A 26,546-nucleotide genomic window follows, 5' to 3' on the forward strand; every position below is an offset into this window, starting at 1 on the left:
GACGGATGACAACTAATCCAAAGCCATGAGGAAAGATACAGTGTATTAAAAGATGTGATGATAAAACACAAAGTTAAAGGTGAGGGATATGGGTTTTTTTTTTTTAAAAAAGAAAAAAAAAACCCAGACATTTGGGGGAGAAAAAAGACATATCATAGAAAAGTGCCTCTCCATAATGACAGTGTGTTAAGTATATGCTGGAAAGATGGAGTGCAGAGGGTAAAACTGGGGGTGACTGATTGTCACAGAATGAAACTCCACACTACACACCTCTGTTCTGCCTGCTCTGAAAATGCTTTATCGGCCAATTACTCCGGAGGTGATCATTAATCAGTTTCACCAACTGGCTCACTACAGAAAATATGTCTACTGAGAAGACAGAGAGCTCCACGTCATCCTAGCCTTAACTTCTGATTTTCCTTTTTTTTTTATTTTTAATCAGCTCGTTCAGGAAATGAATTCATATTGAAAGCATGTTTAAAATTTTGTTTTCTGAAAGCAAATAGATAAAGTTGCATCATTAACTGATGAGCTTTAATAGTCCTCATAAAAGACCTGTTCCAGTCACATCTGTTAACTCGTTTCAAGATTTTTTATTTTTTTTTTTTTTGCATTATTCGGTTCAGGACATGAAATTTGTTTGAATTTTTCAGTTTAAAGTCTACTAAATTATAATTTAATTGGCTGCCCCATGTCTGTGAGCTGTCTCAGTTCAAAGTCAAATGAGTTGGTGTCCTTCAGGAAATGAGAAAAAAGTGTGTGTATCAAAAACTCAATTAGCTCTTACTGAAGCAGAGGCTCATAATTAAATTAGCTCTTCAGATAATTACATCCATTAAATCCATTACAACTGATTCGAAATACTCACCCGATATTTCACCTTGGTTTCAGCCACGTCCTCCAAAAAAAAAAAAAAAGAAAAAAAAAACAATAACAAAAAGAAAAAAGAAAAAAAAAAACCAAACCAAAACAAAACGAAATGAAATCACGTGTACGGTTCTCGAAAAACGAGCTGGCGACCAAGTTCTGCGAGGAGGTCTCTTCCCTCTCGGGTTTTTTTTTGCCCGTTCCTCAGCGGTATCTCGGCGAGTCCCGTTTGTTTACGAGGCGTAGGCTAACGAAGACACGGGGCCATCACACTGTGGGACCAAAATCTTAATCTGAACTTCTCCCCCCTCCAACACCGCCACCCTTATGGCCTCTCCCTCCACCCTCCCCGCCTACGTCTCTCAGAGCCCCGTCACACACACACACACACACACACACACACACACACACACACACGCCCCTCCACCTCTCCGTTTATCTGTTCTATCTCTCTCGTCGCTACCCCCACCCTTTCATTTCCTTCTCTCTCCATCCATCCCTTTGTTCGTCTAAAAATACATTTCTGAGTCTAATTAGAGACATATATTATTTCCTTTATGCTCGGCCGGTCGCACATCAGTGACCGAAGACTTCCCAGCTACCCACACAACAAATTACTCACTTTTACATCTGCAAGTAAACGCCTTGTAAGTAAACCAAATAATGACAGCCATTAGACGGCCTATTCAGCAAAAGTGATAATTCAAGCAATTGTTCCCACTGGCTGGTATTACCGATTTTCATACACACACACACACACACACAAAAAAAGAAAAAGAAAAAACAGGATCTTGGGGAACAGAAGTTGAATGCGGAGAGAATGACCTGGACTTAGCTCATAAAAAAAACAACAAAAAAAAGCTGGTCTGAGTTTGTTATTGCAGTGAGATCAGATGGGTGTTTGTCAGTGGGACATACAGTACACCAGTGCTCTGTCACTCTCTGTCAGTCACTCTCCACATCAGAGAAATGTTCTCTGTCAAGCCCTGAAGAGTAACACAGAGAGGGGACGGAAGGGTTTGGGAAGCGCAGCCCTCTCGTAGCTGACCGGCCAACTAATCAAAAATGTCAATCCAATCACCCTAGGACACATGTTTGTGTTGGAAAGTAATCGCATTAATGAGTGCATCTGGAATGTGGAGTCGGTAAACATACACAGATAGCCATTGAGCGGAGGGGGAAAAAAAAGAAAAGAAAGAAAAACAAACAAACAGACAAAACACCTCATCTCTAAACTAACATTTTACTCATTACCTTGACTGAGTGATGTCAGAGGACGTTTAATAAATGAAGTGACAGGGGAGGGTGGAGAGAAAAAGAGAGAAAGAAAGAGAGAGTGAGAGAACCGTGCTGAGGCAGAGAGAATATGAAAAGAAGGGATAAAGATGTGGAAAGTGGCAAAGATAGAGGTGGAGAAAGAGAAAGAAGTGATACACTACATTATAAGGATATGCGTGAGGGGAGCGATGACTCTGTGTTTTTCTGTGTGTGTGTGTGTGTGTCTGTGTGTGTCCTTTAAGGTCCACACATCAAGGCCTTTATCTATAATCTGAGTAATGATATGCCTGCACTTCCTGAGTGCATCCCCTGAACACACACACACACCCACACACACACACACACACAGACGCGCATGCACGCACACACACACACAGACAAACACACACGTGCTCACGCCCTCAGGCTGGGCTGGTCCAAAGAGTTCAGCCCAAACCAGGGCTCTGACAGCACCCCCATTTCCTCAGCCTTTCAGAACAACTCAAACACACACCCAGTGTCTGTGGACAGACTGTCCATTCTAGTGGTTCTGAATCTGTATCCTTTCTCTCATCACTCTTTTTCCCATCAGCCGGTGAAACCATGGAGATGAGCCATACACGTCGGGCCTTGGTGAATGTGTGAGTGAAGGAGATGTTCCAGGCGGGCCATTTGGGCTTGGCACACTTAGTCACACCTCTTTGTTTCTCGCCCCGTTTGTGCTCATACCACTTACTGGGAGGACTGGGAGGACTGGGAGGGCTGGGAGGGAGGTGGGAACAGGAACCATGATGTCTCACTAGTCAGCAGAGAGATTACACAGCCAATTAGTCAGCAGAGAGATTACACAGCCCAATATCTTCTCTGCCCCAAAACATAACGCTGAAATCTTCAACTGAGGCATTCTAGACGTCAGAGAGGTTTACTCAGTGCTTGCCACCAAGCACTGCATATGTCATTGATGCACTGTGATGTCATTGGCCTAATGGTTGATGATGTCATAGAGGCAATAAGTTCTACTCATGGAACATTCAGATGGAATGCAGTGACTCAAACTGAAGGTTATTGGGCCTGATTAGGTTTTGTTTGCATATCCTCTTTATTTATGCTTATGGGCGGGGGGAAATGTTGGGGGGGGGGGGTAGTAGTAGTCGCTGTGATAAAGAACAACAATGACCTGAGGTGAAACACATTTGATTAGCTGAGATTGAGATCTAGATTACTGCACACATAATGGAAGTGGGACATCGTTTTCAAATGTGAAACACACAGAAACACACACACACACACACACACACACTTATTCAACACAATCCAGATGTAAGCTCAAACAGGGGTCAGTCACCCCATCTGTGTGAGGGATTACATAAACGGAGTACATTGCCTCTTACCCTGGATCTTAGAAGACAATTCACCTTAAAACTCCTGTTCACAAGCACTAATCTCACTCTCTCTCTCTCCCTCTCTCTCTCTCTCTCTCTCTCAACCACACTCAAATTCAACACGAACCAAGTAGCTTCTGCAAAATCATCTTCACTACCATAGTGGTGAATGAGGATGCATTGCTTCACTGTGGCGAGTTCTCCCGGGGCTGATTACAGTAATGTGGAAAAATAAGCTCCACTCTGTGGATCATTTGCTCATATGTGTGTGGTCAGACGGCTGTCAACTTGACCCCTCCCTGGATTCATGTGGTAAGAGAAATGTAAAGCAGCGGTGTGATTGAGTGATTGGTGTGTGACCTCACCTAGGATGAGCATACGGTGCTGGTCAGCAAAGAGAAACCTTAATAATGAGCCATATGGCAACACAGTCTCACACAGAAACAAGTCTTTCAGCGTTGAGTTTACCACAACACATGGTGGCAGTGGCAACAAACTGTGGTGTGGTGTTGTGTGGTGTGGCAAGGCTCCAACGCAGCTCCCAACAAACCGAACACACACACACACACACACACACACACACACAACCAGGCCATCCCCCTACTCATTTTATACAAATCCTCACAAACCTTTATTTAGTCACACCATAGTGATCATCAATACAAAAACACAGGTGCTTACTATAGCAAGGTACAGTGTCTTTCTTTTTATTATTATTATTGTTGTTGTTATTAAATCACATACAGCACTGACTCAGATTCAATCAATCAAAAAATATATACATCAAGTATCCTTATTTCAGACAGCGTTGTGCCGTTAAATATACACCAAAGTTTTTTTGTTTTTTTTTTTAGAATGGGGGTTGACGGGAAATACTGTGTTGTCCATTGTCAGGCCCATAAGAGTGTGGAGCAAATCCATGACAATATCAGCTGAAATCCAGTGACGCTGGATGACTCAGTACCTGATAGAGATCCTAATATGACACGTCCTGTACCCTGTCATCTCTCCTTCTCTTTCCCTCTCTGCATCACTCTCGCCAAGTGACAAAGCCACTGTTACTCTGCCTCAGGACTGTGTGTGTGTGTGTGTGTGCGCGCGTGTGTGTGTGTGTGTGTGTGTGTGTGTGAGAGAGAGAGAGCGACCGGGTTGCATGCTTTGACACTGTATCTTCTCTTTATCTCTCGAAATGACAGAGTGACAGAATCTCTCAAGTCACAAAGTGATTCCATTCACTCAGACTCACACACACAAACACACACACACTGGCGTATAGCAAAAAAAAAAAAAAAATCTTTTAAAAAGGAAATATTTCCTGTGTCTGAATGGTATGATGCTGGTTTCCTTCTCATTGAGTTGTGTGACTGCAGTAAGGCAGACTGTAAAACAGGTTCTGCTGTGAAGAGAGAGAGAGACAGAGTAAAGGGTGTGATGTCAATGCCAGTGACTGAGATGGAGAGGGTAACTGTCTGTGTGTGAGACCGTCTTGATTGATTCAGATGTAAATTCACTACATTCTATGTGAGGGCACCAAAACACAGATGAAAACACGACTTAGTTAAAAATAGTTAAAAATCAGTTTGTGGATATAAGTAAATATGTCAAACAACAGTAAAATATCTCACATCACTCCTAAGAGATAATAGGCAGAAATACTCATTTTATTTCAGCAGCTTGTCTAAATTCATTGTTTCCTTAATGACAGTAAATACAGGGACAGGAGGTTACACAGACTCATCAGGATGCTGAAAGACTAGGCATTACTTCTGAAGATTTCTGTGTTGTAAAGATGCCAGTGTTTATCCCAAAAATAGCAAGATTAAGCCTAATACACGCTGCCTTCATTCCACTGCCAACTACACGTCCGTATGAGACAGTTCCGTTTGCAGCTACAGCGCCACGTTACTCCCTCTAGTGGAGGCACACTGCCACTGCAGTTTAAAAATTATGCGCACGTCCGTTTTTTACGTTAGCATTTACATCATCCGTTCTCCTTATGCTCGTAACGATTTCAAAATTTGACTTATCTCCAAAACCAGCAGAAGCAGTTATGAGTTTTCATAATTTATAAGTTATAAATTTTGCATGGCTTAAATGAAAGAACACACACCAAAGTCATTTTTACCCAGAAAAGGAAAGGCAAAGACCTCAGTGAGGTGGACTTTACAGAGTTTTATTTGAATTCGGAATGAGGGCTTCTGTTATGTACAATAGAGGACAGAAACAAAACATCAAATCATAAATATAATTCCGCAGCACATGAAATGGTGGTGAACAGTCCCCTGAAAACCAATGTACCTGCATCTATCAATCAAACACGTGTTAACCTCCTTTCTCTCTCTCTTTACTCTAGATCATCTTTCCTTTCTTTAGACATCTCTAGATATCACAGACTACATTGTTACGAGTTTGTACAATCTTTAATGCAGAGGTAATGGTTGATATCTGAAAATAAAACCATACTAAAATCGACACGGTTCTTTCGACTTGTCGTAGCATTTCACGTGTTCTGCACACAAAGACTGGAACGAAAGAGCGCGCGGATGGACAGATATTTGGAGCTGTTATCCAGAGAGAAGGACGAGGAAGGAGGGCGGGAGGAGAAGACGAGGGGGTGAAAGGAGGGGAAAAAAGAGAGGGAGAGTGAGAGAGTGAGAAAGGGAGAGAGAGAAGAGTGCAGACACACAGAGGATGGTGTTCAGAACCGGAGCCAGTACATGGCACTGCGCATTCTGTTATAATCAGGCAACTGCTCAATAGGACCTACAGAGAGAGAGAGAGAGAGAGAGAGAGAGAGGGGAGAGAGAGAGAGAGAGAGAGAGAGAGAGAGAGAGAGAGGGGAGAGAGAGAGAGAGGGGAGAGAGAGAGAGAGAGAGAGAGAGAGGGGAGAGAGAGGGAAAGGGGGGGGGAGAGAGAGAGAGCATTAAAGACATTCAGGCTATGGGAGAGCCAGCCGTCCATATAAGACAAACACTGGTGAGCCATCACACAGTGGTGTCAGTCATACAGTGGCAAAGTAAAGGTAACGCCATTTAAAAATAAAGCTATATTAATATACACCTCTATAAAACCATACACAGTCATTTTTACATACTGTTGTTTTTTGGGGTTTTTTTGTAACCGTGCGTGGGGAAGTGATTGTTCTGCCCTGTGTAGTTGCGGTGTGTGGACAGGAGGGTTTGTACGTACCAACGGCAGAGACCGCTGGGCATTTGTCATAGAAGTATTTGGAGCAGATGTCTCGCACCACCCTGGGCGTCACAGCCTGCGGAGGTGAGAGAGAGAATTTAAGAACAGGTTAAAGAGAGAGAGAGGATACGGGACACACGGGACTCTCCCACAGAGACAAGCAGCCGTGAGAGTGGAGAACAAGGAGAGAGCCCGCAGGACACGCCTTTAAAAACGGCACTGCAGTGTGACAGAAGGGTTTAAACACTGCAGTGCAGTGTGACAGAAGGGTTTAAAAACGGGAGTGCAGTGTGATAAAAGGGTTTAAACACAGAAGTGGAGACTGACAGAAGGGTTTAAAAACAGGAGTGCAGGCTGAAAAAAGGGTTTAAACATGGCAGTGCAGTGTGACAGAAGGGTTTAAACACGGCAGTGCAGAGTGACAGAAGGGTTTAAAAACAGGAGTGCAGTGTGACAGAAGGGTTTAAAAACGGGAGTGCAGTGCGACAGAAGGATTTAAAAACAGGAGTGCAGAGTGACAGAAGGGTTTAAAAACGGCAGTGCAGTGTGACAGAAGGGTTTAAAAACAGGAGTGCAGAGTGACAGAAGGGTTTAAAAACAGCAGTGCAGTGTGACAGAAGGGTTTAAACATGGCAGTGCAGTGTAACAGTAGGGTTTACGAACTGAAGTGGAGACTGACAGAAGGGTTTAAACATGGCAGTGCAGTGTGACAGAAGGGTTTAAAAACGGCAGTGCAGTGTAACAGAAGGGTTTAAAAACGGCAGTGCAGTGTGACAGAAGGGTTTAAAAACAGGAGTGCAGTGTGACAGAAGGGTTTAAACATGGCAGTGCAGTGTAACAGAAGGGTTTAAACATGGCAGTGCAGTGTGACAGAAGGGTTTAAACACGGCAGTGCAGTGTAACAGAAGGGTTTAAAAACGGCAGTGCAGTGTGACAGAAGGGTTTAAAAACAGGAGTGCAGTGTGACAGAAGGGTTTAAACATGGCAGTGCAGTGTGACAGAAGGGTTTAAATACGGCAGTGCAGTGTAACAGAAGGGTTTAAAAACAGGAGTGCAGTGTGACAGAAGGGTTTAAAAACTGAAGTGGAGACTGACAGAAGGGTTTAAACACGGCAGTGCAGGGTGACAGAAGGGTTTAAACACGGCACTGCAGTGTGACAGAAGGGTTTAAAAACTGAAGTGGAGACTGACAGAAGGGTGTGGGAGTTTATTTGAGTGAGGAGTAATCATACCTCGATCCTAGCATCCCACTCCGCCAGAGGGATACGACGGCCGTAAGTCAGAATGTGTCGGCCGATGTCATCACACACGGGCGTGGTACCTACAGGAGCCAGATACCCAGAGTTACAGCGACAGAGAGAGAACTGTGTGTGTGTGTGTGTGTGTGTGTGTGCATGACAGAGCTGCCTATGTTCGGCTATTTTACTTCATTTGACATGTCAGTCCAGCTATTTCATTTCATTATGCATATCTATAAAACTTTCTTATAAAAACAAACTAGCATGACAAGATCTCTTACCGTTGAGTTGTCCCACCAGAGTGGCCCTCAGGGCGTTCTTAGCTCTGGCCACATCACTGTCAGTCACTGTGGTACACAGATTCATCCTACAGCACACACACACACGCGCACGCACGCACGCACGCACACACACACGCACAGACAGACACGTGCACGCGCACACACACAGACAGACACACACACACACAGACAGACACACACACACACACGTACACACACGCACAGACAGACACACGCACACACATGCACACACACACACACACACACACAGAGAGAGAGACAGGATGCTTGTCACTTCAACACACTCATACACCCTCAGGCTCTCTGAGTGGCTGCAGTACTGGCCATTAGACAATATGGATTTTTAAACTGTATATTTGTCTGAGTTGGAGAGGAGCTGAACTTTGACACAGTGTCTTTAAGGGCCAGCTGGCCTCGGCCCCTGGCTGACCGAGCCTGGGTGGCTGCAGCCAGAGCTACAGAGCCAGGCCTGCTGGTTGTTTGTTTGTTTTTCACAGCCCAGAATGAAAATGAATTGTGTTCTAGCAGAATTCTTAGATAACATAGCTAAAAATGAATGGGTGTGGATGTTATCTGTACCGTCAGTGCAAGTATAATTGTGTGCGTACTCCACTAGACCAGTGTGTTTAAGATGGTGTAAGTGTGTGTGTGTGTGTGTGCATTCCAACCAGGCATTCTGAGACCAGTGTGTTTATGATGGTGTAAATGTGTGTGTGTGTGTGTGTGTGTGCGCGCGTGCACATTCCAACCAGGCATTCTGAGACCAGTGTGTTTATGATGGGGTGTGTGTGTGTGTATGTATGTTTTAACCAAGCATTCTGAGACCAGTGTGTTTATGACGGTGTAAGTGTGTTTGTGTGTGCGTGTGTGTGTGTGCATGTATGTATGTTTTAACCAGGCATTCTGAGACCAGTGTGTTTATGATGGTGTGTGTGTGTGTGTGCGTGTTCTCACCAGGCATTCTGAGACCAGTGTGTTCATGATGGTGTGTGTGTGTGTGTGTATGTATGTTTTAACCACACATTCTGAGACCAGTGTGTTTATGATGGGGTGTGTGTGTGTGTGTGTGTGTTCTCACCAGGCATTCTGAGACCAGTGTGTTTATGATGGTGTGTGTGTGTGTGCGCGTGTTCTCACCAGGCATTCTGAGACCAGTGTGTTTATGATGGGGTGTGTGTGTGTGTGTGCGTGTGTGTTCTCACCAGGCATTCTGAGACCAGTGCATCATGTCCTCAATCTTGTGTTTGTCAGTGACAAAGTAGATGCCCAGCAGGCTTGTGTCGCTGTAGGAGGAGTGGAAGGCCTGGAAACTCTGGCACAAGTTAATGTCTGCCGCCAGGCGAGCCAGACGACTGCTCAGGTGCTGAACACACACAAACACACACACACACCCGAGGGACAGAGAGAGAGAGAGAGAGAGAAATAAACAAGATTTATGAAAAAGCAAAAAAGTTTTCCTTCGACTTTAGCTTCCCCTCTGTAATGTGTTGATGTAAGGATGGCTTTTCAGCTCTTTGAGTAATAAGAGCCCTGAGAACATGAAGAGAGAGAGCAGTAGAAATGAAGGGCATACAAGGCAGAATGTAAAGTCATTAAACCCTGTGAACACTTCTGACCCACTGAGAACAAAGGGGCTGAACAGACTCAGACACACACACACACACACACACACACACACACACGCACACACACAGAGACAGAGGACCTGGATGAGGCTGTCCGCCCTCACCTTGCCACCGCCGAAGGTGATGTCGTAGCTGCCAATGATGGAGTTGGCGACCATGAGGGGCACGATGTCAGGGCTGGTGGCTCCAGGACCCTCCACAGCGATGGCAATGTGTGCCAGGGGCAGGCCGTCATCACGCAAACGGATCTAACTCCGCCAAGAGGGAGAGACAGACAGACAGAGAGAGAGACAGAGAGAGAGAGAGAGAGAGAGAGAGAGAGAGAGAGAAAAAAAAGAAGAAGAAGAAGAAGACAGGTAAGGTATACAGCACTGGGCTAAGCTCAGGATGTTCATCATATTCGATAAAAGTGATTAGATTCCTCAGGTCTGCCGTCATGTGGTCCCCTCAGCTGAAATGATATTAATGGTTTAGTACGGTATAGGGGTCCAACGACTACCTGGTCGTTAGAGAATTGGGGCCGACATCTGCAAACCTATTATCTGTCGTCAGTAAATTTTTATCTAAAAGAAAACAGCTTTTTAAAATCACCGTGCGTACTATCCCCACGCATCTCCTCGGTCAGAAAAGAAAATGCTATTGGTATGGCTAAGATTCTTCCCCCAATATTCCCTCATTGGCCAAGACAGATAACCTTATCTGACCTTGAAAATCAATTCTCAGACCTGCTGCTGGGAACAAGGATGGGAGGTAAGTGTCCAGTAAAAGGGTCGTCGTGCTCAAACCATGCTGTTAACCAAATCGCACCAGGCCAGTCTGACCTTTTTGAATCAGTACATGTAGTCTACACTTCAGCTTAAAAAAAAACAAAAAAAACAATCAAGCTTGAGATAGAAAAGAAACATGGACTGCTAAGTTTGACACCGCACATTTAACTAACAGTAATGTGTATTTATTCTGAAACATTCAAAGAAATTTACCCTAAAGCACAGTCCCTTCTGAATTATGGCCATCATTTAAGCAAGCGTTCGCGAAAATTAAACTTCAGCGCGCTTGCGGTCGCACTGTCGCGCCGGAACCTCAAGGCAAAGCTGAAAATAGCCTTTTGCGGCTTTGAGAAAGAAATTTCATTTGATCGTTTTGGCTCTGTATTTAACTGTCATAGTGGGGGTGTGTTAAACATATGAGGAAGTAAAGAGGGTTTGGAATGAAGTCTATACTGTCACTGCCTATTTCTTTTCACATCGGGGGGGGGGGGGAAAGCATTCAGATATCGGCCTGAAATATCGGTTATCGTCCTCTTTTTGTCACAGATAATCATTATTGTATCGGCCCTGAACAAAACCATATTGGTCGAGCCCTAGTTTCGTAGGTGTATTTGTTTTCACTGCTGGGATTTGAGACAGGACAGTTAACACTCAGGGCGTTGTCAAGGCACTGGATTTCACAAAACTGTTACAGCTTCACACTGCTTCAAGTCGCTTTATAAGAGTCTTTGTTTAAGGATACAGTGCGTAAGTACAGACACACACACACACACACACACGGGCGCAGTACCTCACTGCCGGTGAAGCGACAGGGGAAGAGGACAGGAACAGCGTCGTCTTGGTACTCAAAGGACACGCCACTGAAGTGCTGCTTAGCCAAGCTCACCAGCTCATCGTGTCTGACACCTACACACAGAGAGAGAGAGAGAGAGAGAGAGAGAGAGAGAGAGAGAGAGAGAGAGAGAGAGAGAGAGAGAGAGAGAGTCAAAACTCAGCACACATCCTCTCAAAATAACCTGCCCTTACACCCTCATTTGAGATTATTAAAAAAAAAAAAACAAAAAAACATCCCATCTGTAATATAGTCTCTATTTTCTGATGCAATACTTGCCTAGAGAGTGTAATTCGCTATACCAGTCATCCAACCTGTCTGTTCTGTTGTCTATCACAATCTGTTGGGTTTTGCTGTGTGTCACAGCACTGATCTCCTGTCTGACTGGCACCAAACATATGTCTGAACTCTGTCACATCCAACAGCGTACGCTGTGTGTCTGTGCAACCTGGCTCCTACATTACCTAACAGACTAACTCAGAGGGCCGTTTTGTGAGATGCTCTGGATAAGGCGACCTGATGAATGCGTGTGTGTGTGTGTGTGTGAATGCAAACACACACGTCTGCCAGCAACACACACCGTTCAGCTGAACATGGGCTTTTGGAGTGAAAGTGAAGTTCATTAATGAAGCCCTGACAGAGAACGGTGATGGTACATTTCAGCCAGCGTGAGAGGCAGGCGGGATGACTGATGAAGTGTGGAGATGGATAAACAGTCAGAAGGGGGAAGAATTACCTCCAGCTGCTGCAAGAACCATACGAGGGGCTTTGTAGTGGCTGTCAATGTATTCAACCAGGTCCTGACGGGTCAATGACCTAGAGAGAGAGAGAGAGAGAGAGAGAGAGAGAGAGAGAGAGACAGAGAGGGTTTCACATCAGTGTCAACACAATCGACATGTCAACACGATCCTGCTGTAACAGTGAGTTGAATCTCCATGAATTACTACTAGCGGCGGGCACGATGAGGTGGTACCTGGCGTTGGCAGACGGTCCCAGAACGCTCTGACCCAGAGGGGTGCCCTGGTACGCCGTGGCGTGGAGCAGGTCCAAACACACGTCTTGCAGACTGCTCTCCACCTCCTCCAGCTCCCTCAACACCACCCCACGCTGCTGCTCTATCTCCGCTTCACTCAGGGAACTGCTCTGCACCACCTCAGACAGCAGCTCCACCGCTGCACGGGAAGCAACACCACCCACACCGTTAGCGCCACACCCACACTGAGAATGTGTCCTGACTACGGCACTGTCCAACGTTACGGGACAACACGGGACGAGGGAGTCGTTACATACTTTCACACACTTATCAGAGCGCGATGTATACTTTTCCACGTTTACATGACCGTAACAACTCTTTCATATTGAGACAATAACCACACTGTTACATTGACTATGGAGATGTGTCTCAACAGTTTGAAAGGACTAGAGTGTTTTTTTAGTGATATGTTATTTTGCTAAGATGCAATATTTTACTCTACACAACTCTGCCCACAAACATCCATACATCCGTCTGTCTGTCTATCCACCTATCCAACCAAACATCCATCTATCTCTCGCTCTCTCTCTCGCTCGCTCTCTCACCTTTGGGCAGATCCTTTGCCAGAGTCTTCATGTAGTAAGCAGTGTGTTCGCGAGATGTATATGCACTCAGATGGGCCCCCATAGACTCCACCTCCTTCTCCAGGGCAGACTGAGGGTGCTTTTTCGTCCCCTGCGCGTCGGGAAAGGTCAGAAACGGCGGACAGGCGGGTCCGAGCGGAGAGGGAAAGAACGGGGATGAGTAAACGTGGCTGAAAAGGGGGAAAGTGCTTTGAGAGAGAAAGGTAAGGGCTTTACCTTGAAAGCCATGTGCTCCAGGAAAAACCCGGCACCGTTGTTCTTCTCAGACTCATAGCGGCTTCCACAGCTGATCCACAGGCCAACCTGCATCATCACGTTAAACATAAAAAACAAAACAACAGTCACATCTACACAATACTGATAATACATTCCATACACATACACTCCACAGTCAGGACACAGAGCCCACATTATGACCCAGAGACTGATCAGCATCAGTGTTTGGAGTGACAGTCGTCTAACGGTAAGGGAACAGGAGCAGTGATCAGAGAGTTCGGGGCTTCACTCCCTGACATAATGGGAAATGAAAACTGACTGTGTGCCACAGAGCAGAGGGCTCAGATTCCTGAGGCTGTGACGAGGCACTTGAGTGTTTGTTGTTACACGGACGCCACACTGTGGCAGAACCAGGGCAGAGCAGACATGGAGGACTCTCTGTAGAGAAACACAGCGCTACAAGGCCGCACCGGTCCACGAGTTACTGCTGGAGTACATTCACCAGTCCACGAGTTACTGCTGGAGTACATTCACCAGTCCACGAGTTACTGCTGGAGTACATTCACCAGTCCACGAGTTACTGCTGGAGTACATTCACCAGTCCATGAGTTACTACTGGAGTACATTCACCAGTCCATGAGTTACTACTGGGACACATTCACCAGTCCATGAGTTACTGATGGAGTACATTCACCAGTCCATGAGTTACTACTGGAGTACATTCACCAGTCCATGAGTTACTACTGGGACACATTCACCAGTCCACGAGTTACTGCTGGAGTACATTCACCAGTCCATGAGTTACTACTGGAGTACATTCACCAGTCCATGAGTTACTACTGGAGTACATTCACCAGTCCATGAGTTACTACTGGGACACATTCACCAGTCCATGGGTTACTACTGGGACACATTCACCAGTCCATGAGTTACTGCTGGAGTACATTCACCAGTCCATGAGTTACTACTGGGACACATTCACCAGTCCATGAGTTACTGCTGGAGTACATTCACCAGTCCATGAGTTACTACTGGAGTACATTCACCAGTCCATGAGTTACTACTGGGACACATTCACCAGTCCGTGAGTTACTACTGGGACACATTCACCAGTCCATGGGTTACTACTGGGACACATTCACCAGTCCATGAGTTACTACTGGGACACATTCACCAGTCCATGGGTTACTACTGGGACACATTCACCAGTCCATGGGTTACTACTGGGACACATTCACCAGTCCGTGAGTTACTACTGGGACACATTCACCAGTCCGTGAGTTACTACTGGGACACATTCACCAGTCCGTGAGTTACTACTGGGACACATTCACCAGTCCATGAGTTACTACTGGGACACATTCACCAGTCCGTGAGTTACTACTGGGACACATTCACCAGTCCGTGAGTTACTACTGGGACACATTCACCAGTCCGTAAGTTACTACTGGGACACATTCACCGGTCCGTGAGTTACTACTGGGACACATTCACCAGTCCATGAGTTACTACTGGGACACATTCACCAGTCTGTGAGTTACTACTGGGACACATTCACCAGTCCGTGAGTTACTACGGGGGTACATTCAGCGGTCCATGAGTTACTACTGGGACACATTCACCAGTCCGTGAGTTACTACTGGGGTACATTCTCAGACTGAAGTAGTGTTGTCACATAGAGCAAAAAAGCTGATAAAGAGAGAAAGGGCCATTAGGACAATAATGCTTGAGACAGATTCTCATTCAGTTTATCATCTCCACACAGATCACTTGTTTGCCCTCCTCAAGCTCTAACACAAAATCTAGTTTATGTTGTTTATTCTCAGTCATCAAAGCCTCGCTTGGTGGGAAAAAAACAAAAACAAAACGATAGTTTGGGAATAAGGCAAATACACAAAATGATACGCGTTTGTGTGATCATTTTCAGTTAATTTATCAATCAATTTATTATCCACCAGCTTATCAGTTTTTCATTCAATCTGTTGTATTTGTGGAGAGCTATGTGGAGTGGAGACAGGCTAGCTGGTCCAGGGACGGCAGACAGTAGTAGCGAATTGTGTTAAGGATGGAACCTCAGGCTGACAGACATCAGAGCAGTGACTCACAGTGCATGTGGCTTGTCCAGTCTCCTCAGAGGCAATCCTCAGCCCATTATCCAGGGTCGTCTGCTGGGTCTCGGGCACTCCCAGCAGGCTTTGCGCGTAGGTCACAGTCGCCTGTCCCCTTCTCAGAGACAGCAACACAGGCTGTGGGAAGAATTACAGATGTACGGTCTTTCATCCCGTTTTATTTCATCTCTCCCTCTATCACGACTGGTTTCTCATTATTATTGTCTCTGGAATACAAGATTTATCCTTGATAATGCCCACTTTCTTACTGCACTACATTTGTATGCAAATACTTTCTAATCGTCTTTCATGCAAATAAACCCCTCCATATCAGGCCTGAATATTACTGCCCGCAAGCCAGAGACGAGTGATTACAGTTCTATATCAGCGTTACTGAACTTTCTGAAAATGCCAAAATCCTTCATTCTGCAATGAGATTCAAAGGGCCATTCAAAAATTATGCCCTCTCTTACATTAGAGCCTGTGGTGATCTCAGACGGTGCATTTTAATTCAGCAGATGGAGCTCAGCTATGCTGGCATTATCATACTATGAACAAATTGGTTAAAAGCAAACTACTGGATTTAAAATGTATTTACTATTAGGCATACGTAGAGTTAATCTTCAGGGTGACGTCACAACATTCTACCACAAATCGCAACAATAACATGTAATTTGTTCAACATGTCAGACGTTTTGACTTCATCAGAAAGCTTAACTGGCCTGAAATAAGCACTGCAGAGAAACATTTCACTTTGGCAACTATCTTAGTTAATAAGAGACGTCGGGGACAAACCACAAACTAGTATATATCCGGTTACGAGTTCTGCGAGTGATATAACTCTGAACAGTTCTTTACAGTACAGGGCACTTAAACCGTTTTTTCATCCACAAAGTACAAGCATATGACGTTCGGGTAAGACAACGGAAATCTGGAACTTCGACCAGCCTCGAACAGTCAGCGTTTAATTCTATAAATGAAATCTGGACCGCAGTGGACATATGATGAAATGGCTACTTGTGTCATGTCTCAGTAAGCGGTCTGGGAATTGCAATAAAGACTGCCCGAGCGACAGCCTGTCGACCTGGGCTGTCTCCTATCATGTCAGATTCAAGTGTCGGTTATATATCAAAGGACCTTCAGCATAGGCTTCGGTCATATCGTTTACTATAAGAGAACAACAATAACGTGCTGGGCGAACGAGCGCTTTTAGGAGGGGACACATTTAATGTCCAAAGGAAGAAGACGTTCGGACACTTCGTGAGTAGGATGGCTACCAAAAAAGGCGATTTGAATGACATGGCTAGCTAAACAGCTAGGCTAACTGTGAGGTGCGGATAGGGCAAACGAGGACAGGATACGGATGTTGTTCTGTGACCTTGCGGGGTACAATCGTTCTGATTCACGAATATTCATATAAAATTACTCTGCCTAACAGGGAGACAAAGAAATGTGTTTCATTTACAGATCATTTGTGACCTAAACGACACATTCAACTTCTGACCTTCCGGAGTTAAGCAACTGAAGTCGTGCTAATGGTACTTAGCATAGCACAGCTAGCGCCGTTTACCCGGCAACTGTAAGGCCCAAGTTAAGACAAGTCACCCTGAAAGACGAACGACCGCTTGAGAGGAGCTGCACATAAATAGGGAAAATCAGGATGGCTTGGTGAGATATGTAATAATATTAATATTTTTAAAACTTACGCTGCGAGCTTTGGCAAGTGCTCGGCCCACCACGGTCCCAACTCGGCACACGGACGCTGCCATTTTTCCTGGCAAATTGAGAAGAGTCTAAGACGCGCGCCCGTGACCGATCCAGTTGTGCACGTCAGCGACGTCGTGACGTATGCACTGTAGATCTGATACGTGTCTCTTAGAAATGAAGTCGGGCCGAGTGTTAATATGCAGGTTGTCTATTTCTTGAGTTTAACCTTACGTTAGAAAATAATACTTACAGTATTTTCTGACTAACCGTTCAAGAAAACACTCTAGATTTCCAGTCACTGACAATGAACGAATGTGTTCGTAAAGTAAACCAGAGTTTCACAGAATTAATTCAACTGTGGTTTTATTTCTGAGGTAAAATTGGTTACATTTGCGAATGTTACAGTGCGAATCAACAACACTGAGAAGCCAAAAGTATTTGCCCCCCCCCCCACCCCCACCCCCCATCCCTTCTCATACTCCACATCTTCAGGCATTCTGGGCACGCTTCTGGGCACAGCCACCATGAACCACCCTGGGGTTGTGATGGCGAGAAACGTGCAGCCGGAAGCCCGTCCCCAGCGTTCTGGAGACTAGCCCGGGATTGGTCCTGTCTCGGTCTTGGAGGCTGAAGATCTCTAGGGGCATGTTAGGGCCTGGGTCTGTCTCGTTGATGGGACGACCCAAACCCGATCTCGACCTCAACACGCTACTACAACGCAGAGGCCGATACCAGGGGCAGTCCAGTGAACGGGTTAGCGCATGAAGAGGTGACTGTGGTGTGTCGACGGCCAGGGCCTGCTGCAGTTTGTACGGGTCTGCGATCTGAGCGGAACGATGGGGAAAACACGGAGCTTGTATTTTAATGCTGCTGAAGTTGAGCTGGCGAGCGACGGCGTTCATCCATCTCTTGGGTGCTGCTTTGGGTTTCTCAGGTCCCGTCTTATTCTCTTTGCCGAAAGCACGGTGTCTGCACGTGGACGCTCCTGACTGGTTGCTGCGAGGTTCGAACAGACCGGGGGCTTTTTGAGGTGGCGGGCGCGGCCGTTTGATCTTAGAGCCTTCCACGAGTAGGTTGACACCCACGTACTGTGGCACTTCAACTGCAGCCTGTACACACACAGAGAAAGAGAGAGAGAACGAAAGAGGGAGAGGACGAGACAAAGAGAAGGGAAAGATCGGAAAACAACTGTTTAATATCAACACAAGTTTAACATTGAAACCGTTGTCTAAAGTTTAATCTTCTCACAATTTATTTAAAAAGAAAAAAAGCATCCGGCGACACATGTCACATTGCTGCTCTCTCTGCAACGCTCGGCGTAATGTCGAAATCACTACGAGGTAAACCGATTTGACATGGCGTACGTGCTTAACCTCTCTCACCTGTTTGTAAATGAGCTGGAAGCCTCCGGTGTTGGCTCCGCGGTCCAAACGTCGATCCAGAACCACCCGCAGGGTGTCCTCCTGCACCGCCGCGCACAGACGGGCCGTCACCGCCGTGGACGGAGCCATGGTGGGGCTGGCGTTGATCTCGATCAGCCACGGCCGCAGGTCACGACCCAGCATAAAATCAGCGCCGTACAGCTCGAAGCTCCCTCGGCGAGACTCCACCGCGTCCTGGGCCGTCTGGAGGGCGTGGATCACGGCTTTCTTCATCCCCGGAATGACCACGTTTCCCCACTGTCCGGCCTGCCGCTGACTCGCCAGGAACGCTCGGAACTGCTCACAGGACCACATGTTGTCTGCGGGAACCTCAGGTTGGCGCTGCTGAGAGGGCTGAAAGTGCTTCTGAATGGAGTTGTTGCACAAATGAACTGAGCTGAATGATGGACAGATGACAGAAAGAAGAGAGATTTGAAGAGGAAAACGTTTTGAATTGCTTAGCATTTTTGAGGACACTGAAAAATGCTTAAAAAAAAAAAAAAAAATAGATTACAGCATAAGAAATCTGACAAATACATTCAAATTCCACCAATAAGAAAGAAACTGTACTTGTATCCAAACGTTCTCCATTCAGAGCCCATATCTCCATTGTCAAATTGTTCTCTCACCTGTCTAGTATATCCACAGAATAAGGCTGAGTTGAGAACCGGAGGTAACACTTCTTATAGAACCACACAGTTAGGGGGTTCCAGTCGGTCACCAGAAACCACTGCCGCAGGTCAAACTTGGTTCCGTGGACCAGGTAGGGACGCTCCAGATACTTCTGCACGACCCATTTGCTGTCTTTAATGAGGACTGGATCACTGTCCACCAGCTTCAGAATCTCATCAAGTCGCTTGACACACATGATGCCTAAGGATGGACAACGACGAATTACGAAACGACACGCTAGCCTTTTGAACTTTGATTAAGGTTAAACACGGTGTGTATAAACAGTCTCTTGTCAGAGGGTGTCATTTTGTGTTTTACGAGCTCTGAAGGGCAGAACAACACACTGAGCCAAAGATGTGCATAAAACCACAGCGGTCTGAGCACCAAGTGTATTGTCGAGACGAACACATATCAAGTTACCAAAGGTTGATTCTCCATACCAAAAAAATTTTTTTATATCAATTCAAAAACATGTCAAACATTGTCAAAATGTGATAAAACGTCTTTTACAGGTTTTTCAGTACTGACTGTGTGGCGTTTTAATTCCATTATTGCATGAACTAGCATGCTTTATGGATAATCCAAGAGTCCATACTTGTGTATGTGTGAGTCTGTATGTAGTAGTCGGTGGCTGCTAACTTGTGCTAAACACACACACACTGCAGTTCATCTGAAACACTGTTTATAGATCGAGAGATGTCTCGGAGACCAAAACATCATGGTAAATTAGAAGGAAGTCATGATTCAAGTTTCTAACATTATGCTCTATGTGTTTGTTGCTTGGCTAAAACAGAGCTTAGACTGGAATATTGACACCCACCCCCCCACCCCCACCCCCCCCACCCCCACCCCCCCCACACACACACCAACACACACACACACACCAACACACACACACACACAAACCTCTGCCGCGGGATTTGGCCCCAGGTTTTATTATCCAGATGTTGTGAATACCGTCCGAATCCAGCTGAGGGCAGACTTCCCGTAGTCTTCGCAACATGGCATTGCAGCTGTTTACATACAGACCACTGTTCTCTATCTCACACCCCTCACTGACAGAGAGAGACAGACAGACAAAGAGAGAGAGAGTCATAAAACACATGAAAACATCATGAAACAAGATAGGCCCATCTCACAATGAGAATCCCTGAAGCATCAACAAGACACACAGAAATAATATTTCTAGTCATATTACAGCAGCAGTGCAAATTTCAACTTTTGAGTACTTTCCAATCAAATGCATGTTAAGCCAACAGTGAAAATACTGAGGCCTGCTTTTGAATGACAGCATTTGGAAATAAAATCCCTGATTGAAAACCCAGACCTTGCTACAGCAGTAGTGATTACCAAATACCTAACAGTTAATGGATTAATCATTTACATTTAGTACTCACTGGACAACCAGGTAGTAGCTGTGAAGGAACTCTGACCACTGTTGTTCGGTTAAGGTGGGCTCCGTTTCCAGGGCGACGTCGATGTCACTGTGTTCCAAACTGTCCAGGAATTCCTGGCACACTTGTAATGCACTGTCAATTATTTTGGACGGCACTGCTGACATGGCCTGACGTTTACATGGCCTTCTCTGAACTTTACACACACAGGAGGAAGACAGCCAGTGTGGTCTGGGCTTAGTTATTTATTTTTGTTTTATTTACTGAAAGACATTTAACATGGACAACAAGCTGAACTCAAACTAGCTGTCAAGCGCTCAAAACACATGAAATACAGTATTGTTCATAAAGTTCATAAAGACTACATAAATTGCCTTAATATTGCTCATTAACAAATAGTATATAAAGTTATTAAAAACATAGTATCCTCATTAGAACGCATGTTAGATACATTATAACAAACAGATATCCATTATAACTTGAATGAATCATTGCAATAATCACTGGATTTTTGAATCGTTGTAAAAATGCACATAAAAGAAAAAAAACTGTGATATGAATTATATAATCGTGATGTATCTTTATGATAAGTGTGATGTCAGCTATGACCCATGAATGCTTATATACCTGATCCCTTATCGCAGTGTGTCGTAGTCTGAAGTGATTGGCCAGGGGACTTGATGGTCCCTCCCTCTCTTTCCTCCCCTCTCTCTCCTTTCTCTCCTCTGCTCCTCTCAACCACACACTGTAGGAGGCTGGTGCAGGCTGTTCTTCTGAAGTCGTCTACGGGACAGCAGGAAAAGAAATGAGCAGAGACATGAACATGGATAGAAAAAAAGAAAGGAGGAGAAAGTGAGGTCAGTGGAGGAGAAGAGAAATGGAGAAAGCAATCGAGGATGCATTTATGAATGAGTGGATGAATGGATGGTTGGATGGATGATGGGATGGATGGTGGGATGGATGGATGGGTGGATGGATGGATGGATGGATGGGTGGATGGTGGGATGAATGGATGGATGGGTGGATGGTGGGATGGATGGATGGATGGGTGGGTGGATGGATGGGTGGATGGTGGGATGAATGGATGGATGGGTGGATGGTGGGATGGATGGATGGATGGGTGGGTGGATGGGTGGATGGTGGGATGGATGGTTGGATGGATGGGTGGATGGATGGATGGATGGATGGATGGATGGTTGGATGGATGGATGGGTGGATGGATGGGTGGGTGGATGGATGGGTGGATAGATGGATGGTTGGATGGTGGGATGGATGGATGGGTGGATGGATGGATGGATGGTTGGATGGGTGGATGGATGGGTGGGTGGATGGTTGGATGGGTGGATGGTTTGATGGATGGATGGATGGATGGTTGGATGAATGGATGGATGGATGGATGGATGGATGGATGGATGGTTGGATGGTTGGATGGATGGGTGGATGGATGGGTGGGTGGATGGATGGATGGGTTGGATGGATGGATGGATGGGTGGATGGTGGGATGGGTCGAAGAGAAGAAATGATGGAGAGAAATGTCCTGACCAATGAAAGCATGTTTCTCATCCTCGGCTCCAAGTCTGTAGCAGCGTGGAAAAAACGTATCGGGATCAGCATCGTCAAACCAGCGAAGGTTCCTCAAGTTCACACACAAGCCCACCTTCAAAGAGAGAGAGAGAGGGAGAGAGAGAAACACAGAGGCAGAGAGATGGAAAGAAACAGAGAACTTTGACACGCTTTCTTTTATCCACTGTATGTTGTTCTGTAATTACCAGTTGACTTGGCAATATTGTCAGAGAACTGAACTGAGCTGAGAGACAGAGAGATGCGTTAGGAACAGTCGGTATCTAGTCTGACGTTTGTAAGATACAGAGGAAAAAAAAATGCAAAAAGAGAGAAAGATGAGAGAAACGTGAGGCTGGATAATAAGAGAAATACAAAGAAACGTGAGGGCAGATAAATGAAAGAAGAGACAACCTTAGTGGTAAAAGTGGCGGCCTTGGCATAATGGTTGATCATCTGGTCTTTTCTAAAGGAGTGACAGTCCACGGCATCCCTACGTGTCGTCCAATAGAAATACGTCATCTCATTCCTCACCATACGAGACTGAGCAAGTGAGAACCAAAAACAGAGATCATTTAAAAAATACAGCGTGATTTATGATTTATGTAAATAAATTCAGCAAAAGATATCTCAATTACACTTACCACAAGGCACACATTAACTTTGTTATTCATTCTCTCTCTCTCTCTCTTTCTCTCTGTCTTTCGCTCTCTCTCTCTCTCAGTTCTCACCATAATATTGTGCAAATCATCCGGATCTTCCTCCTTTTCTTCTTGCTCTGATTTGTTGGTGAAGAAAGCGGAGTGTATGGTTTCATATGAAAAACAGAAAGGTGTATATTATCATGAGAAAAACATAAGAGTGCTGAGAAAACATTCATAGATCTTATGCTATCTATCTATATATCTACATAAGAGATCCTTACCATCATCATCTTCATCATCATCACTGTCTTCTCCATCATTCCCTTCAGCCTCCTCGTCTCCACGGCGGCGAGCCCAGGGTTTGTTGGGGCGTGGCAGTCTGCGCTCCACCCACCCTCTGGCTCTCAGAGCAGCACGCACAACAGGGTACGGTCCCTGGATCGAAAACACTTTACGCATCTACAACACACACACAGATATGGCTGGGTAGACAGACGGATAGATAGAAGATAGACAGACAGACAGAGAGACAGATAGATAGATAGATACATAGATAGATAGATAGATAGACAGACAGACAGACAGACAGACAGACAGATAGATAGATAGATAGATAGATAGATAGATAGATAGATAGATAGATAGACAGAAAGACAGACAGATAGACAGATAGATAGAAAGACACATAGATAGATTGATAGATAGACAGATAGATAGATAGATAGATAGATAGATAGATAGATAGATAGATAGATAGATAGATAGATAGATAGATAGACACATAGATAGATTGATAGATAGATAGAAAGACACATAGATAGATAGATAGATAGATAGATAGATAGATAGATAGATAGATAGATAGATAGATAGATAGACACATAGATAGATTGATAGATAGATAGAAAGACACATAGATAGATAGATAGATAGATAGATAGATAGATAGATAGATAGATAGATAGATAGATAGACACATAGATAGACACATAGATAGACACATAGATAGACACATAGATAGATAGATAGATTAACTGATTCATTAAGGGACAGATAGATAGATTCATTAAGTGACAGATAGATAGATAGACAGATAGATAGATTCATTAACGGACAGATTAACAGATTCATTAAGGGACAGACAGCCTGACTGGAATCATAGTGAACTGAGTGTCCTTACCCTCACAGCTTTGTCGGCCATTGTCTTGGCTGCACGGAGCCGGTCCACATTAATAACAGGCAGGTTGATTACATTTCGCCGTGGTTTTCCCTCGGGTGCTATACAAACAGCCAAAAACAACAAATACCAAAACAACAGCTGCCAATCAGTAACAGCCAGATACAGGAAAGTGAAAGTCGTTCGTCAGTAGGTTTGGAAGAAGTTTGTAAGCACTGTTGGTATTTTGTGAGTACTATGAGTAGTTCATCAATCTTGTGAATTATCATTTCTGTCAGTATTGTCAGTTCTATCAGTGATATGTCAGTGTTGAGAGTACTTTGTCAGTGTTGAAAGTAGTGTTGAAAGTAGTTTGTCAGAGTTGTCAGTAGTTTGTTGGTAATGTCAGTGATTTGTCAGTGTTTTCAGTAGTTTATCAGTACTGTCAGTAGTTTGTCAGTGTTGTCAGTAGTTTGTCAATATTTTCATACGTTTATCAGTACTGTCAGTAGTTTGTCAGAGTTGTCAGTAGTTTGTCAATATTTTCATAGGTTTGTCAGTGTTGTTAGTGGTTTGGTTTGACAGAAGTCTGTGTAGTTTGCTGTCAGGATGCTATGCATACATTGCATCGGCTGTAAACTTCTCTCTGTGTTGGAGACAGGCTGAGCTGGGGGCAGCTGCTGACAAACAGTTGTGTTCTGGTCATCCTCATCCCCACGGACTCCTTCATCTGAGGAAGAGGAGAAACCCCAGTCTAAATCACTGAGACATAGGACAGTGTAAAACAGGAGCATTGGTCTTCATAATCATTTTATAATTAGTCTATTACAGAGTTATTAAAGCGAGAGTAACATATGTCTGTCAAACACAGCTCTAAATGTTTCAGACAATTGCGTAACACACACAACACCCAGGCTTTGTCTAGTTCAGGTCTGCCACGTCACACTGATTAGCGGTAAGGTTTGACATCAGTTTTTTTGATTGGGCCTCTAAACCTACAACTGATGCCTGTCAGCACCAATCCTGACACTTGATACGGATGGTATTTGTTTTTTAGAGAAAATGAGCACCCCACTACTCTGAGGAGATTAAGATTTAATAAGACTGTGCTAATAGGCACAGGGGGAGGAGCAGACAATGTAGAGCGGGTTGAATGAAAGCGGGTTGAAACAGAATCTGTGGACACCTTAACTGGAGACATTTTGCAGACAAGTGCGACAGGTGAAATACACAAGCTAGACAAAGGCCCGTGGCTGTAACTAAAAGCCTGAATGTTGACCACTACACAAGAGGATCAAAAGAGCAAAGTCATTCAACTTTAATGCCTTAATTCTGTCAGATTCACACATCTGCCAACCCGTCCATTTCAAGTGTGACCTTCATCACTTATTGAACACGAGTCCCCTTTTCTGCTCTACACAAAACAATGGCAAGTTCTTTGCCCGATGCTCTGTGTTTGTGTGTCATTGTTTAAATGTTCTAAAACTGAATGGGGGACAGTGATGATGTCACAGATGGGATTGAGTTTTGTAGAGTCTAGAGCACAGAGAAACCTAATGAGGCACAGTTTGACTGGTAGTGCACAGCCTGTTGTCTATGGTCACACCTCTAAGATGTGTTTGGTTGTAGAGTTTTTAAATGTCACTTTAAATGAAAGGAAGGACAATATAAATGAAAGAAAACGCAATATGAAAGCCTGAATGGAACGTGATTTGGAATGAACGAAGGTCTGGTAAAAACTCCGAGGTGAATAGGTTTTGGAGTGAAAGAAAAGCGTTAAAAGAAGATTCAGAGAAGAAACTGTGTGGAAACTTTGCAATGGAAAGAAACACAGCCGGAAATCTATGAATTCCATCACCGAGAAGACCATATTCAAAATTGTCTTAAATAGTGAGCAAGCAATGAAAAAAAGGGTTATTTTATGAGCCACTGAGTAATTGTAACAAGGAGGCAAATCTGAGAGGTCTTGCATAGCCTACTGTTAAATTAGATTAGATTCAACTTTATTGTCATTGTGCAGAGTACAGGTACAAAGCCAATGAAATGCAGTAGCATCTAACCAGAAGTGCAAAGCATAGTATTATTTACAGATAAGTGCAGGTAGTGAGTACTGCAGTAGTGATGTTATATCTTAGAGTATATACAGCATTATAGACAGTGGTGAGCAATATATACAGATATGTACATATATTAATTATGTTATAAGCTGAACTGCATTGGCTGGGAATTGAACCCCGGTCAACTGTTTGGAAGGCAGCTCTGCTCACCACTATACCACAAGATCAAAGCTCAATGTCCATTTCAACTTTTTTACAATGTTTTATGATCATAATGACAATGCAGCCAGCAAGAAAAAAGAGCCCCACAATTTTGGCCCAAGCCTTTATCAGTGTACATGATAGCCATTCAGTAACTGTAATATGGAACATCATAAGATTATGGAACATTGCAAATGACCTGTCTACACATGCCTGCAGTGATCAAATAGAGCGAAATGTACGTGTTTCTTTCCTGCATAATCATAATTCAAAGTCAATTATAATCCCAGTGTTGATGTTTCATTTTTCCAAGTTTTTGAGCTCCAATCCCTGT

General features: G+C 44.6%; 2 protein-coding genes across 4 annotated transcripts; both read right to left on the reverse strand.

The window, feature by feature from the left end:
- Positions 1-5,663: 5,663 nt before the first annotated feature.
- On the reverse strand, positions 5,664-17,202 carry uqcrc1 (ubiquinol-cytochrome c reductase core protein 1). 3 transcript variants are annotated; one of them, XM_030776609.1, is made up of 13 exons: positions 17,107-17,169; positions 15,398-15,538; positions 13,293-13,379; positions 13,038-13,167; positions 12,433-12,631; positions 12,196-12,275; positions 11,418-11,533; positions 9,965-10,108; positions 9,438-9,598; positions 8,215-8,300; positions 7,928-8,016; positions 6,696-6,771; positions 5,664-6,269 (listed from the first exon to the last, which is right to left on the reverse strand). In XM_030776609.1, the coding sequence occupies exons 1-13, from the start codon at positions 17,167-17,169 to the stop codon at positions 6,205-6,207; spliced, it is 1,437 nt and encodes a 478-aa protein (XP_030632469.1). In that variant the 3' UTR covers positions 5,664-6,204. The 3 variants fall into 3 exon arrangements, with proteins under 3 accessions (XP_030632469.1, XP_030632472.1, XP_030632470.1); XM_030776612.1 differs by lacking the exon at positions 17,107-17,169 and having other exon boundaries at positions 13,038-13,168; positions 15,398-15,489; XM_030776610.1 differs by lacking the exon at positions 5,664-6,269 and having other exon boundaries at positions 6,696-6,770; positions 17,107-17,202.
- Positions 17,203-17,595: 393 nt separating this feature from the next.
- On the reverse strand, positions 17,596-24,601 carry LOC115815459 (tubulin monoglycylase TTLL3-like). The gene is made up of 12 exons (XM_030778413.1): positions 24,577-24,601; positions 23,979-24,076; positions 23,112-23,257; positions 22,886-22,964; positions 22,569-22,697; positions 22,137-22,251; positions 21,272-21,377; positions 20,598-20,780; positions 20,107-20,255; positions 19,158-19,401; positions 18,490-18,925; positions 17,596-18,216 (listed from the first exon to the last, which is right to left on the reverse strand). The coding sequence occupies exons 1-12, from the start codon at positions 24,581-24,583 to the stop codon at positions 17,596-17,598; spliced, it is 2,313 nt and encodes a 770-aa protein (XP_030634273.1). The 5' UTR covers positions 24,584-24,601.
- Positions 24,602-26,546: the final 1,945 nt, after the last annotated feature.

This window comes from Chanos chanos, chromosome 6, assembly GCF_902362185.1.
Source record: "Chanos chanos chromosome 6, fChaCha1.1, whole genome shotgun sequence".
Lineage (NCBI taxonomy): Eukaryota > Metazoa > Chordata > Actinopteri > Gonorynchiformes > Chanidae > Chanos > Chanos chanos.

Coding starts and splice junctions, on each gene's coding strand:
- uqcrc1 (XM_030776609.1), bottom strand. CDS start 17,169: ATGGCAGCGTCCGTGTGCCGAGTTGGGACCGTGGTGGGCCGAGCACTT. Junction 15,539..17,106: donor CACTTGCCAAAGCTCGCAGC/GTAAGTTTTAAA, acceptor TTCTTCCCACAG/CCTGTGTTGCTGTCTCTGAG. Junction 8,301..9,437: donor CACTGGTCTCAGAATGCCTG/GTGAGAACACAC, acceptor TGTGTGCTGTAG/GATGAATCTGTGTACCACAG.
- LOC115815459 (XM_030778413.1), bottom strand. Junction 22,965..23,111: donor GAGGCTGAAGGGAATGATGG/AGAAGACAGTGA, acceptor TTCATATGAAAC/CATACACTCCGCTTTCTTCA. Junction 19,402..20,106: donor GGCCAAATCCCGCGGCAGAG/GTTTGTGTGTGT, acceptor GTCCATCCTTAG/GCATCATGTGTGTCAAGCGA.